General features: G+C 48.4%; 1 protein-coding gene across 9 annotated transcripts in view; it reads right to left on the reverse strand.

Moving 5' to 3' along the window:
* Positions 1 to 210: 210 nt before the first annotated feature.
* UROS (uroporphyrinogen III synthase) overlaps positions 211 to 13,745 on the reverse strand; it is a 38,878-nt gene continuing 25,343 nt past the window's right edge. For 2 of the 9 annotated variants that reach the window (XM_054659985.2, XM_009459472.4), the window contains 4 exons: positions 11,865 to 11,950; positions 10,619 to 10,717; positions 5,024 to 5,104; positions 4,327 to 4,746 (listed from right to left, as the gene is read on the reverse strand). In XM_054659985.2, coding sequence (XP_054515960.2) covers positions 4,609 to 4,746; positions 5,024 to 5,104; positions 10,619 to 10,717; positions 11,865 to 11,950 — 404 coding nt within the window. In that variant the 3' untranslated portion in view covers positions 4,327 to 4,608. Of the gene's footprint in view, positions 998 to 1,253; positions 1,579 to 4,326; positions 4,747 to 5,023; positions 5,270 to 10,618; positions 10,718 to 11,864; positions 11,951 to 13,745 lie in introns of those variants that run through there. The other 7 variants (XM_054659984.2, XM_054659988.2, XM_063782257.1 and 4 more) reach the window with 6 other exon arrangements.

Raw genomic sequence — 13,745 nt, forward strand, 5'->3', positions numbered from 1 at the left:
CCTTTCTGGTTTAGGGGCTGCCCCATTCGCAAATCATTCTTTGCTCAATTAAACTCTCTCAAATGTAATTTGTCTAAGGTTTTCTTTTAACAAGAGATAAATATGATAAAAGACTACATTTCTCCTGTAAGCACTGTGCATACCTTCCAAGCAGTAGAGTGCTTACCAGTAAGAACGAAAGAAACTGTCCGAGCAAATGCATTCCTGCAGCTTTTGTAGGTTTTATCAGTATTTTGTGAAAATGAGAATTCTTCTGCTGCTGAAGTCTTTTTGTTGTTTCAGTTGCTTTTCAAACACTTTATATAATTGCACAAGGCATAAATCTATAAATAATATGCAAATACACAGCTTAAAATTGAACTTGATAAAAAGATTCAACAGTAAGTATATGAGGGACTTCTAGTAACCAAACTTTTCTTTTTCTTTTCTTTTTTTTTTTTTTGAGATGGAGTCTCGCTCTATCGCCCAGGCTAGAGTGCAGTGGCGCCATCTTGGCTCACTGCAACCTCCGCCTCCCAAGTTCAAGCAATTCTCCTGTCTCAGCCTCCTGAATAGCTGGGATTACATACGTGCACCACCATACCCAGCTAAGTTTCTGAATTTTTAGTAGAGATGGGGTTTCACCATGTCAGCCAGGCTGATCTCGAAGTGATCATCCCGCCTCGGCCTCTTGAAGTGCTGGGATTACAGGCATGAGCCACTGCACCAGGCCAAGATTTTCTTAAAAGGGCATTTTATTCAAACTCGGAAACGGTTTATCTTGATGTTTACTCTACCAATTCACTTGATTATTTTATCATTTAGATTTGATTGTAAAAGAAAAAATCTCGTAGTAATAGTGGCTTAAACAAGATAGAAGTCGATATGTCTTTTACACTCAAGAAGTCTAGAGTTGGGATAGTTTTTGTGCCCACAGTGTCACCTTGTTCCAGAAAACTTTCTTTCCCCAATGTCATCTCAGGGCCCAAGATGCCTACTGGAGCTCCAGCTCTTCTATCTGTATTCCAGGAAGAAGGAAGAATGATGTCAGGGGTGTGCATCTCACTACATCCCCTTGGCTACAACTTAATCACACTCTCATGCCTGCCTGCGAAGGAAGCTGGGAAATGTAGTTCTTATTCCAAATGGCCACGTACTTTGCTGAATATCAAGGATTCTTGTTCCAGAGTAATGAATATTGAGACCACCTCACTGACTCTATCCCTGTCATCTACTTCCTTAGAATTTTTAGTAAAATGATTCTTGGTAGCTTATTTTCTGAAGACTTGTATACAACACAATGTTTTTATTTTGTTACCTTCTATTCACAGGGAAGTTGTATTAACGCTTAACTCATTAAGTAAGTGACCACGTGTAACTCATGAGTTAAAGCACATAAAACTTACAACACTGTCTGAGAACATGTCTCATCAATGAGCTGTGGCCGGAAGGTCCAGAGGGAACATCTTCAGTTCTCACTGCTAGCCCCTCTGGGCCTGGGGGGGGGCAGTTGCACTTTACTTTGGCTCTCAAATTCCTGTGTGATCCTTTATTCCTTCCCTGCACGAACTTCTTCAGCAACTCTCCTCCGTCCAGGAGCTGGAGGGGAAGGCACGTGAGAGCAGATGCAAAAAGGGAATGTAGATCACACAACTGTGGCAAAACCCTGTGCAGCACATCTGTTGAGCGTCTTCTCCCACCCCACCCTTCTGTCCCTTCTGATCCCCAGGAAGGACACAAGGAGGCTGGCCACCCAGCCTGCTGGGGCGTTACTCTGTTTGGAGCTGGCAGGCTAGGGGGTGCGACTCACTCACCGTCCTGGGTGGCCCTACTGCCACTCAGGGTGTCGAGTGAGACTCTGGCTTCCACCCGGCTTCCTACATTGACTCTGGGAAGGCACCTAGAACATCTACAAACTCAAAGCTGAACCTCCCCCAGCACATCAGGAATAGCTGGATCTATTAAAAAGTAGGAATGAAGTTTGGGAACAGATTTCCAAGGCCTTTCTATAGGGCTGTACATTTGCACATGAACCTTTTTTTTTTTTTTTTTTTAAGACAGAGTTTTGCTCTTGTTGCCCAGGCTGGAGTGCAGTGGCACGATCTCAGCTCACTGCAACCTCCGCCTCCTGGGTTCAAGCAATTCTCCTGCCTCAGCTTCCCAAGTAGCTGGGATTATAGGGACCCTCCACATCTGGCTAATTCTATATTTTTAGTAGAGATGGGGTTTCACCATGTTGCTCAGGCTGGTCTTGAACTCCTGATCCGCCCGCCTCGGTCTCCCACAGTGCTGGGATTACAGGTGTGAGCCACCGTGCCTGGCCACATGAACCTCTTCTAAGTAAACACTGACCTCCCAGCCCCTCAGATTCCTGGGAGATGAGATGGTCCGTTTAATGCTGCAGTTGTCTCTTTGAAGGAAAGCCTTATGCCAGCTTCTGTTCACTCCCATCTAGCCACTGCGCCATAGAATGATTAACATAATTATTGCCTTTAACAGAAACTGCAGCCCCGTGGGAGGGTGAGCAGAAGAAATGACGTGTGACATCCCTGGGCTTCACTTTCTTGAGCTGAGTAATTACAGATCTTACCTTCTGTCCCACCAATACCTTCAGAACCAGGGTTTCTCCACAGTCCCTTTCAAACTGGCTTTTGCCTACTCAGCCTTCACGTTCTCAGGAATCTCCAGCCCAATTGCCAAAGCAAGCCCAGGCTCCCGACTCACGCAATCGTCGAGGACACTGCGCCTGCTGCTTTGCTCATCTCCCGCCCCGTATGAGCTCCCTGCCTTCCTGATCCCAAACAGAACCATCTTTAACCACGCCCTGGCACACTCCATCTGAAACAAGGCTTCGCCAGAACTGTGAATAGCCTCACATCTCTTCAAAAGGTGGCTTCGGGTTGTGTGGGGATGAAAGGACACACGTGTGGTGTTTACTAGCATGTAGACATTTAGTGAACCTTTGTCCCCGATTCTGTCCCCCACCCCCTGAGGCTCTGAAAAGGAACCTATTTTCCCTGCCCTGCAACAGGGTGTTTTTCCTCCTCCTTCAATGTGTGCTTCCGAAGCCCACACATCCCTCCCGCTCTTGTCTGCCTACAGCTTGGACTTCTCCTCCTTCCTCACTTCCGGGCTTGTCTTGCTTCTCCAGCCTCTTCACCATGCATGAGGGCATTCCTGATCACACTCCAGCTATGGGGGACCCCATTCCTGCAATCCAGCAGTTTCCAAACACAGGTGCACACTGGAGGCACCTGGAGAGCGTCTAACACCTCCTGCTGCTTGGGCTTTATTCTAGAAACCAATTCAGGGGACTCTCTGGGGGTGGGGCCTGAGCTACTTCATTTTAGAAGCACATTACGTGGTTCTGATGTATAGCCAGGTTCTTAGTTCCTGGGCAAATCTATTTCACTTTGGTACTATGGTGAAAACGTGTATGAAACAGTGCTTGCCCAATTATTTTCCTTAATCTTCTGAGACAAGTGGTCACTTCATGGAACCATCACCATAATCCAGTTTTAGAACAGTTCTCAAAGAATTTCTGTATAATCACATCAAGATTTGGAGAACAATCATCACTGAATTCTAACCTCTTAACTAGTGTGAATCTCATATGAGGTGGCTGATGAATTTCATTAGTCTAGGCCTCAGTGCTTATGCTCGTCCATGCCTTTTAATTTTGTTCTGGTTCTGCCACTCACTAGCATGTGACCCTAAGAAATCATTTCACCTCTTGAGTCTGTTTTCTCACCAGAAAAATGGAACAATAGGAATGTCCACTCCTCAGGGTTGTTATGAGGAATGGAGATCAGAGACGTGGAGCCCAAACGCCTTTCAGCCAGATCTTTCAAGGAGACAGAGGCGTGTGGGCAGAGCCTTCCCACCACCAGCCCACATGCTACTAAGAGACAAGTCTGGGTTTCAGTCAACTTAGCCTAAACTTCAGGCTGAGTTGGGAATGAAGTTTGGGAACTTTGGGAATGAAGTTTGGGAACAGATTTCCAAAGCCTTTCTGCAGGGCACTGCATTTGCATATGAACCTCTTCTCAGTAAATACTGGCCTCTCCAGCCCCTCAGATTCCTGGGAGATCAGATGGTTTGACTGTCTAATGCTGCAGCTGCATCTTTGAGGGAAAGCAAGTCTCTCTATATTTGAACTACAGTTGTCCATGGCTCACAAGCAGGAACTTCACGGTCCTTTTTATAGAATGAATAAACCTACTTTATATAGAGCAAATTTTCTGATTCATAGCAGGTTTGTGGGTTATCAGAGGTGGGCATACCTGTCTCCTCCCTGAACACAGCTTTGCACTTAAAATGACACACAGCAACCATACACTCAGTAAGCACAGGTAGTCAGTGTGGTTTATTTGACTTCCTTCCTGCTGGGCACAGGAAGCTCTCACAGGGCTAGGATTTAAGCTGGCTTCCACAGAGGGCAGTCACGTGCACGTGGGCCTGAGGCCAGCCCCAGGTCAGGTCCTGATCCCCGGTCCTCAGGTGCTTCCACTCAGGCTTGAGGCAGGAGTCTGACGGCAGCAGCTCCCGAGAGCCCTTGCCGATGCCTGGCTCCATCCAGAGCCAGCCCAGCCCAGGGAGGCTGCATGGGGCAAGTGCTAGGTGGCTGACTCAGCAGCAGCCATGGGGCTGGAGAGCCTTCCTGATGCCAGTGGCCAGGGCTTGTGGCGTGGGGCTCTCTGCAGTGCAGCTTACAGGAAGGCCCTGGGCGGCCAGCGCGCGAGCCGTAGTGGGGCCGATGGCTGCAAACTATAAAGACAGAAGAGAAAACAGGGCTTCAGCACACCAGGAGGGGCTGGGGCAGCAGGCAGCTGGATGTGTGCAGGGGCTGTCAGCCAGCTTTGCGGTTGGACGTTACTGCTCATGTGACGTGTTTATAAAAATGACAACACTGCCCGATTCTAGCCCAGCTTCTGAGCGTGCAAAATACCTCTGCATCCACGCTCTCATCAGTCTGCCACCCTGAGCGACTGTCGCCAGGCTCAGGTGAGGGGCAGGGACTTGAAGGCCCCAGGCTGGTGCTCACCATCACGGCTGTGTCAGTGCAGTCCTTCCTCAGAGGCTCTAGCTGCAGACAGTTCTTCTTCGGGTGTTGGGGGCCCTGGGTCTGATCAAGGGGAGGATGGTGTGGCAGGGGCAGTGACTGAATCCCCAGGAAAGTAGAGCCATCAAGGTCAGGGCTCTGCGGCCACAGGGTTGGGATTTAAATCCCAGCTCCACAGGACAATGACCTTGGCCCATGGCCCATCCTCTCTGGCCTCCATCTCCTCATCTGTCAAACCGAAAAGATAACAGGACTCTTCACTGGGCTGCTGTGGGGATTAAATGAGGTGACAGGTGTGAACCACTTGGCCTGGCCCAGAGATAAGCTCGATGACCGTCATGGGCTGCTGCCTATGTTGTCGTGATACTTCCAATCAGCCAATCCGGGGCACTGGCCTCATCCACAGGACACCTCTCTCTGAACAAGCACCACAGGCTCGATGGTTCTGTGCAGAGCCTCGCCTGGGATGGAGCACTGCTTCTGTCCCGGCTCTGCCCCCTGCTAGCTGTTATTAGTGCAAGTCCCTTAGCCTCTCTGATCCTCACCTATAAAAGGGGCACAGTTACCCTGGCCTCAGAGGGCGAGTGTGGGGGTTAAATGAGAGAAGGTCCTCATCCCCCACTCTCCTCTGCATTGAGACTGTGAACCCCAAACCTGTTGGGAGCAAGTGAGCATCCAACACTGGCAGCCCCTGCCCAGCACTCCGCTTCATCCTCCCTCCCAGCAAGTGAGCAGCAGGCCAGGTGCTAGTGGAGGTAACAAGCCACCTGTACCTCCGCATAACCTCAGACGCTGCGGGACTGAGGCTCCTTCCTCCGGCTGAGTCAGAACGAGGGGAGGGAGGCCACTGTCCTGCAGAGGCCCCGCTCCCACCCCGCCCACAGTACTGCCTTGCTAAGCACCCATTGCTTAGGAAACTCCCTGAGGAAAAAATAAAGTTGGACCCCTACCTCACACAACACACAAAAATCAATTCAAAACAGATCAAATACCTAAGTTCAGAGCTAAAACTACACAACTCGTAGAAGGAAACATAGGAGTAAATCTTCAAAACACTGAATTAAAGCAACACTAAATTAATGGTTTCTTGGATACAACACCGGAAGCACAAGAAACAAAAGAAAAAAACAATAAATTGAACTTTATCAAAAAAGTAAAAAGACAACTCGCAGAATGGGAGAAAATTTTTACAAATCGTATGTCTGATAAAAAGTTTGTATTTAGAGGCCAGGCATGGTACCTCACGCCTGTAATCCCAGCACTTTGGGAGGCCGAAGTGGGCAGATCGCCTGAGGTCAGGAGTTCGAGACCAGCCTGGCCAACATGGTGAAACCCCGTCTGTACTAAAAATACATATAGTAATCCCAGCTACTTGGGAGGCTGAGGCAGGAGAATTGCTTGAACCCGGGAGGCGGAGGTTGCAGTGAGCTGAGATCGTGCCACTGCACTCCAACCTGGGCAATGAGAGCAAAACTCCGTCTCAAAAAAAAAAAAAATGTATTCAGAGGCCAGGCGCTGTGGCTCATGCCTGTAATACCAACACTTTGGCAGGCCGAGGTGGGCAGATCACCTGAGGTCAGGAGTTCAAGACCAGCCTGGCCAACATGGTGAAACCCCTATCTCTACTAAAAATACAAAAATTAGCCAGGCATGGTGGCGTGCACCTGTAATCCCAGCTACTCAGGAGGCTAAGGCAGGAGAATAGCTTGAACCCCGGAGGCGGAGGTTGCAGTGAGCCACAATTGTGTCACTGCACTCCAGCCTGGGCAACAGAGCGAGACACCATCTCAAAAAAAAAAAAAAATTGTATTCAGAATAAGGAATTCTGGCAATTCAACAATAAAAAGACAAATAACCTGGGTTAAAAGTAGGCAAAGGATTTGAATAGATACCTCTTTAAAGAAGATATAAAAATGACTAACAAACACATAAAAAGATGCTCAACACTGTTAGTCATTAGGGAAATCGAAATCAAATGCATGCTGAGAAACCACTTCAGACCCACAAGGATGGCCATAATCAGAGACAGAAAAATAAGGACATGGAGGATATGGAGAAACTGGAACCCTTACACATTGCTAGTGACAATGCAAAATGGCACAACCACTTTGGAAAATAGCAGTAATTCGACCGAACGTTAAAGTTACCTTAGATCTAGTAAATCTACTCCTAGATATATACCCAAGAGAAATGAAAATGTATGTCCACACAGAAAATTGTATTTGAATGTTCAGCATTATTTAATAGCCTGAAAGTGGAAAACAATCCAAATATCCATCAACTAGTGAATGGGTAAATAAAACGGTCCTCAGCATGTACTATTATTTGGCACTAAAAAGGGATGAAGTACTGGTACCTGCTACAGCATGGATGAACCTTGAAAACACTATGCTAGTGAAAAGAGTCAGTTACAAAAGACCACATACTGTATGATTCTATTAATATCAGATGTCCGGAATAGGTAAATCCATGGAGATGAAAAACTGTTGAGTGGTTGCCAAGGAGTGGGAGGAATGAGGGAATGAGGGGTGGCTGCGAATGGGTACTGGGTTTCTCTTTGGGGTGATGATATGTCCTGGAACTAGACAGTGGTGATGGTTGCACAAATCTGTGACTCTCATAAAAATCATGTTAAAGTTTACATATTGGGCTGGGCGTGGTGGCTCACACCTGTAATCCCTACATTTTGGGAGGCCAAGGTGGGAAGATTACTTGAGGCCAGGAGTTTGAGATCAGCCTAGGCAACACAGTGAGACCCCATCTCTAAAAAAATTAAAAAAAAAAAATTTTTAAGTTTACATATTAAAATCATAAAAAGTAAATTTTATGGTTTGTGAATTACATCTCAATAAAGCTATTTAAAAATTTGAAAAAAAGAAACTCCCTGGGACTGGGAACCAGCAAATGGCAAACATGACTGTAGTCCTAGAGCAGGGGTATCAATAGTTTGGTGAAACGGCAGCTTTTTCACAGGAGCCTTTCACTCCTGTGTCAATGAATGCTCACATGATGCTGCCCCACAGAGCAGCAGTCTTCCCCAGGCCAGGCGAGGGGGCCCAGCATCAACGTTCTTTCTCCATCCCTGGCACAAACTGGACGTGAGTGCACCAGCCTGGCTTTGGGGGCAGCAGCCACATTCACAGCCTGGCTCTGCCACTGTGGCTAGTGAGCACTAGGTGTGAAGATACCCACCTCACAGGCTGCAAGGGCATTTTGCTGTACACAGGAAATTCAGCTGCTGCCATTAGTGTGGTGGTGGTGCTTACGAATCTGCTTACCTACTGCTTTGCAGTGACATCTCTGTGGCATTTATAGACAAGTGTGTGGTCTTCCCAAGTCAATGGATAAGTAGCAAGTTCAGGTCGGAAGTCACCCCCTTTGATCTTTTGTGGTGCGCCTGCATGTTGTGCAATGCTGTACAAACAGTGGGCCCTACAGGGACTCCTGGGGAGGGAGGACAGTAGCAAATCTGAGGCTGAGCTGAGACAGAAAAGCCTAACTACCAACTCACGGGCTAGGACTGTGTCCTCTGTGAACCTTGAAAGCACCTCACTATCCAGCGCCAAGTCCCAGTGTCGAGGGACAACTCACACCCCACACACAGTGCCTTCGTGGCCCCCAAGCAGTCCACAGTCACTGTGAGCAAGGCCAGCTCTGTCACTTTCTCCTCTTCAGCAATGGCAGAGGTGTTAACTACTGGCAGGCAGGGTAATCAATCACTGTAGTAACAGGCGAGGGGGCTACTGAGAGCTCCTCAGAGTGTCTGGAGGGCTGCAGAAATGGGTGTGACAGATGCAGGACAGGAACACGCACTCAGGCCCCAGCTGCCATGGGTGTGGACAATGCAGGCAGCAGTCTATTCGGAAAGGCCTGAGTTCTTGGTTCAGATGCTGAGTATCCATTTGTGCTTTTAAACATGCTCACTTTGAAAGAAGATAGAGTATAAATCTTTTGTTCTTCCTCTAGGCAAACACTGAGAAGCTTGGGGAAAACTGTGTTAGGCTTATACCACCAGGCATCTCACAGCATTGTGTGACTCGGGGGTGGGTGGGTGGGGTGGAGGTGGGGACTCCTCCTACAGGCCCAGGAGAGAGGCAGCAGGGCACAGAGGGACAAGAACCAGAGCAGGACCAGCACCGTGACCCATCCTGACCTGCAATATGACGTAAGCGCTCGCTATGGACCAGTTGCCATGCTAAGCACTTTATGGGTCCTATCTCTTTAATTTTTCTTTTTCTTTTTTTCTTTTATGGGGCAGGTACGGAGTTTCACTCGTCACCCAGGCTGGAGTGCCGTGGTGCGATCTCGGCTCACTGCAACCTCAGTCTCCAGGGTTCAAGCAATTCTCCTGTCTCAGCCTCCCATGTAGCTGGGATTATAGGCGCATGCCACCATGCCCAGCTAATTTTTATATTTTTAGTAAAGACGGGGTTTTCATCATATTGGACAGGCTGGTCTGGAACACCTGACCTCAGGTGATCCGCCTGAGGCCTCCCAAAGTGCTGGGATTCCAGGTGGGAGCCACAGCGCCCGGCCTCTCTCTAATCTTTCTAACCACAAGATTCAGATACTGTTTTTCTTCCTCGGTGACCTGTGTGAGTCCTGGGCCTTCTAGGAACTCAAAACATGACTTTGGCAAGTTGTTTAACCTCTCTAGCCCTCAGTGTCCTCACCTGTAATGAGGAACACTGACCTCTTTTTCTGGATACCCACCACTGGACTGGTGTGAGAATTGTATCAGTTACTGCCCAGAAGTGCATCAACTGCTCAGCAGCTCCTGAGACCATGGCAAGGCATCACCATGGCTGACAATGTGGAATCAGTCTTCCCAGGTTCAATTGCAGCTCTTCCTTCTCAGCAGTGTGACCTACAGACAGGCCATATGACGTCTCTGAGCCCCGTGCTCCATCTTTAAAACTGGGAGAGCGGTGCATACTCCCCACATGAGATGCACCTGTGAGAAGGCAGGTGAAGCCTTTTGCTCTTCCTGACTGCAGTGAGTGGCAGTGTCTGTCCTTGGGCTCTGGGTCACATCCTGCACCCTCTCCTCAGTCCCTCTGGAGCCAGTTCAAGGGTGTTTCTATTACAGACACAAGAGTTGTGGTTATTTGTAGACTCATAATAAATACAGTCCCTAGTAAGTGAGAATGTAAACCCTTTAAAAGATATGAAAAAGGTGACTGCTTTTAGAATAGACAATAATGGCAAACATAAGATGGGGGAAAGGAAGGAAAGGATGTTAACACCTGTACCAAGCCCTGAGCTAATTCAGGACTTTACTCAAATTCCCTCATGTAATTCTGAGACTCATGCTAAGCAGGGAAGACCATACACATGTCTATGAAAGCCACAGAGAGACAATTATCCCCATGCTGCAAGTGAGGAAACGGGCTGGGAGAAGGTGAGCAATCTGTGCAACAGCCCAGCAGGAGGTAGAGCTGCCCTTCCAATTCTAAGGCACCTGCTAGGCCAGGGGTGTCTCACTTGACATTGAAGCCCTAGGATAATTCGTAAAGATTAAAAAAAAAAAAAAAAAAAAGAATCTGAAAAAGACCAAAAGCTCACTGAATAACTTACCTTAATTTGATCGATATTGTCACCAGATAACTCCTGAATGTGCTTGAGACTGTATGTGAGGCCAGAGGGACTAAAAAATGTGATGCTGGCTGGAACCCCCTGTGGGGAAGAGAAAACAAGATCAGTCCTTGCCATGAGACTGAGGAGAGACAACATTCCTCCAGCTTCATCCGCATCAAGCCCTCAAGCCACAGGCCACCCAGGCGGTTTTAGCACAGGAGTGGTTCCCGGCTGATGCTGGCATCCTCTGCTCCAGTGAGGCAGGATTCTGGTAGGGAACTGTTGGAAAGAGCAGGCTGCCATCAGAAAGCTGGTGCTGCTCCTTGGTCGCTCTGCTGGCCCCCAGGTCTGTGTCTGCCTGGCCAGAGGACATGGGCATCCCGGAGCTCATGTGCCCAGCAGCCTAGACAATGCCTCTAGCTCCTGTGGTCATACGGCACTGATCACATGAGGCAGTGGTGTGAGGCAGTGCTGGCTCCCTGTCAATGCTCCCTCCTTCTGGAAGCAGAGCAAGCAGACAAGCCTGCCTGGCCTTTCTGCATTTGGTTTGTCCTATCAGGCCCTCCCAATACCAGGCAAAACATTCAGAAGCTTGCCCTGGGAGAGGAAAGGGAGGTGTTTTACTGCATATAAATGCTGAAGACATCAAGGAACTCAAGCAAGAGCTATCCATTCTCCTGCCTGAGTCCTCCAACAGTCCCCACGGACTCCCAAATTCAATCCAGACTCCTTGGTGGCCACTGTCAGCTCTTCCCACTATGGGCTCAGCCTCCCTTTCCAGTGTCTGCCCCTCCAGCTCCACCAGCGCCCCCGTATGATGAATAGCAATGATAACATCAAGGCCACTATTTACCTCAGGGTTGTATGTATCTTCGATGCTGTACAAAAAGCTTTGCGTAAATTATCTCCTTTAACCCCTATAAAAACTTACCACTTCCTCAAAGTCACCACATTAATCTCTCCAAACAGGGAGGTTTCATAGACCACCTACTACAAGCACCTCTTACCGAAATCACTGATTTCAAACCAGCTTGCAATAGACATTTCATGAAACAACCACAAAATTGTTTCCATTCCTAATTCTAGAATCCCAGACCAACTATGTGACAGGAAAAGGCATGCAGGTGACAGCTGGGGACAGTGAAACCACATATAGAACCAACATCTGTCAGCTCGTGCCCTTCACCCTGTGCTTCCCCACCTGGGCACCCACCCTGCCAGAACTCTCCCCCGAAACGCCACGTACCTGCTGGGAATAGTAGCTGTTCAGGTTCCCTTGCATTCCTGGGTGTGCAATTGTCTGATACACAGTTATGCTTTCCATGGCAATCCCTGGGCACAATCAAAAGCAGGAAAGACTTTACCGCACTGGGCACACAATGGGGCCTCCACCACTTCACAGCACAGTTGGTGAAACCTCCCAATACAGCACCACCCTCCTGGAACCAGCTGCTTGGAAGCTGAGAGGCCAGACTCAGCAGAGAGGCCCTGAACAGCCCTCTGCAGCCTGCTGAATGCTGTGGAGTGGTCCTGTGGAAGAGGAGGCTGAGATGGCAGAAAAAGAACAAAGGCCCAGAAACCAAAGCCTTCATTTGTACCCAGAATGCCTTTTGTTCCCAGGCTTATGTAGGTTTGTCCACACAAGGCCGTCCCTAGTCACTCCATGGATCCCACACAGACTGGTTGCATGACACCAGCAAGTGTAGGAAGGGCAGCTCTTGGGAGAGGCCTGGAGTCCAGATCCCTGGAGTCCAGATCCCTGGCTGCACTCCAGCTGTGCCTCCACATGGCCACGCGTCCCCTCTCTGGGCCTCAGTGTGTCCACTTGTACAAGAACTGATTAAGCCGTGGACTTTCCCACATTCCTCCCTGTGCCATTCAGCGACTCTGAATATTCCCAGGGGTTTTCAGGGCTGGTGATGAGGCGCCAGGCACTGAAGGGACTCACGCAATTTCAATCAGATATTGACTTATGAGGGGCAGCCAGATGGTAGGTGAAAAGTAGTGAAAACTCAGGCTTCTGAAAATAAAATGGGAAACTCTCTCAGAAGAAATGATAACTTCAGCATAAAACAGCAACCTATTGCCATTTCATATCCCTGAAAACTAAAGAAATAAACTGAAGTATCAAACCTCTGATTTATATATTATTTCTTTAAGGGTAACTGAGACCAAGCTTTCTCTTATTTTATCCTGGTATTTTCTTGTTCCCGAAAAGCTAATGATTTTGCTGATCTTATTACCTAATGTCCTCTGCCTTTATTCCTGGTAGCTTTAGAAGACAGATGATATGGGTAGAAGGGATACGATCTAGCTCCATTTTAATACGGGGGGAAAGTTACAAGGTCTAGGGTCATCCTGGGTCACACTGCTCATGTGGACTATTAGAGCTTCAAAACCCTGGGAGAGACAGTAACAGCCATAGTTCCATGAAGAGCTTGCCTTTGGAGAACAAGGTGTCATGCTACATGATCTCTGAACACCTCTATGAGGCAGGTACCATGGTTATGTACAGATAACCATATTTCACAGATAAGGATACTGATGCACAGAGAGATTACATCACTTACCTTCACATTCACATAGCTAATAAACAGCAAGAGGGAGAATTCAAATCTGTTTTTATCTCATCCGAAAGCTGGTACTCCAAACCACTGATAGACTTTGCTCCCAGACTAACTATGTGACAGCAAAAGGTGCACAGGTGACAGCTAAGACATCTGCATCGAGGACGGCGGCATGCTTCAGAGGCAAGAACTGGTTTCTAGGTGCTGACAGTCTTGGGAGCCACGGCAGATGGAGCTGGAGGGGCAGGTGGAGCTTGTGTGGCTCGGCTGGAGGGTGCTGCATGCTATTACAAGATCGGCTACATTTGTAGACTTCCTTCTACATGTGGAACCAATTCTATGGTTTGTCACCTCAGTTATCTGCCCAGGGGCCACCTCCACATCTCGATCTCCTGTCCTCTTGGTGAAGGACTGGAGACACACTGCGTGCTCCTAGCTTGAGCTAACAAGCTGAGAAGAGTGGATCCAAAGAAAGGAAAGTGCAGACTGCACGTCCACTCTTCCCATGAGCATGGTCTCTGCGTCTCTTGGCCTGGCTTATCCAACCCAGCCCTGCTCTC

The sequence above is a fragment of the Pan troglodytes genome, chromosome 8 (assembly GCF_028858775.2).
Source record: "Pan troglodytes isolate AG18354 chromosome 8, NHGRI_mPanTro3-v2.0_pri, whole genome shotgun sequence".
Lineage (NCBI taxonomy): Eukaryota > Metazoa > Chordata > Mammalia > Primates > Hominidae > Pan > Pan troglodytes.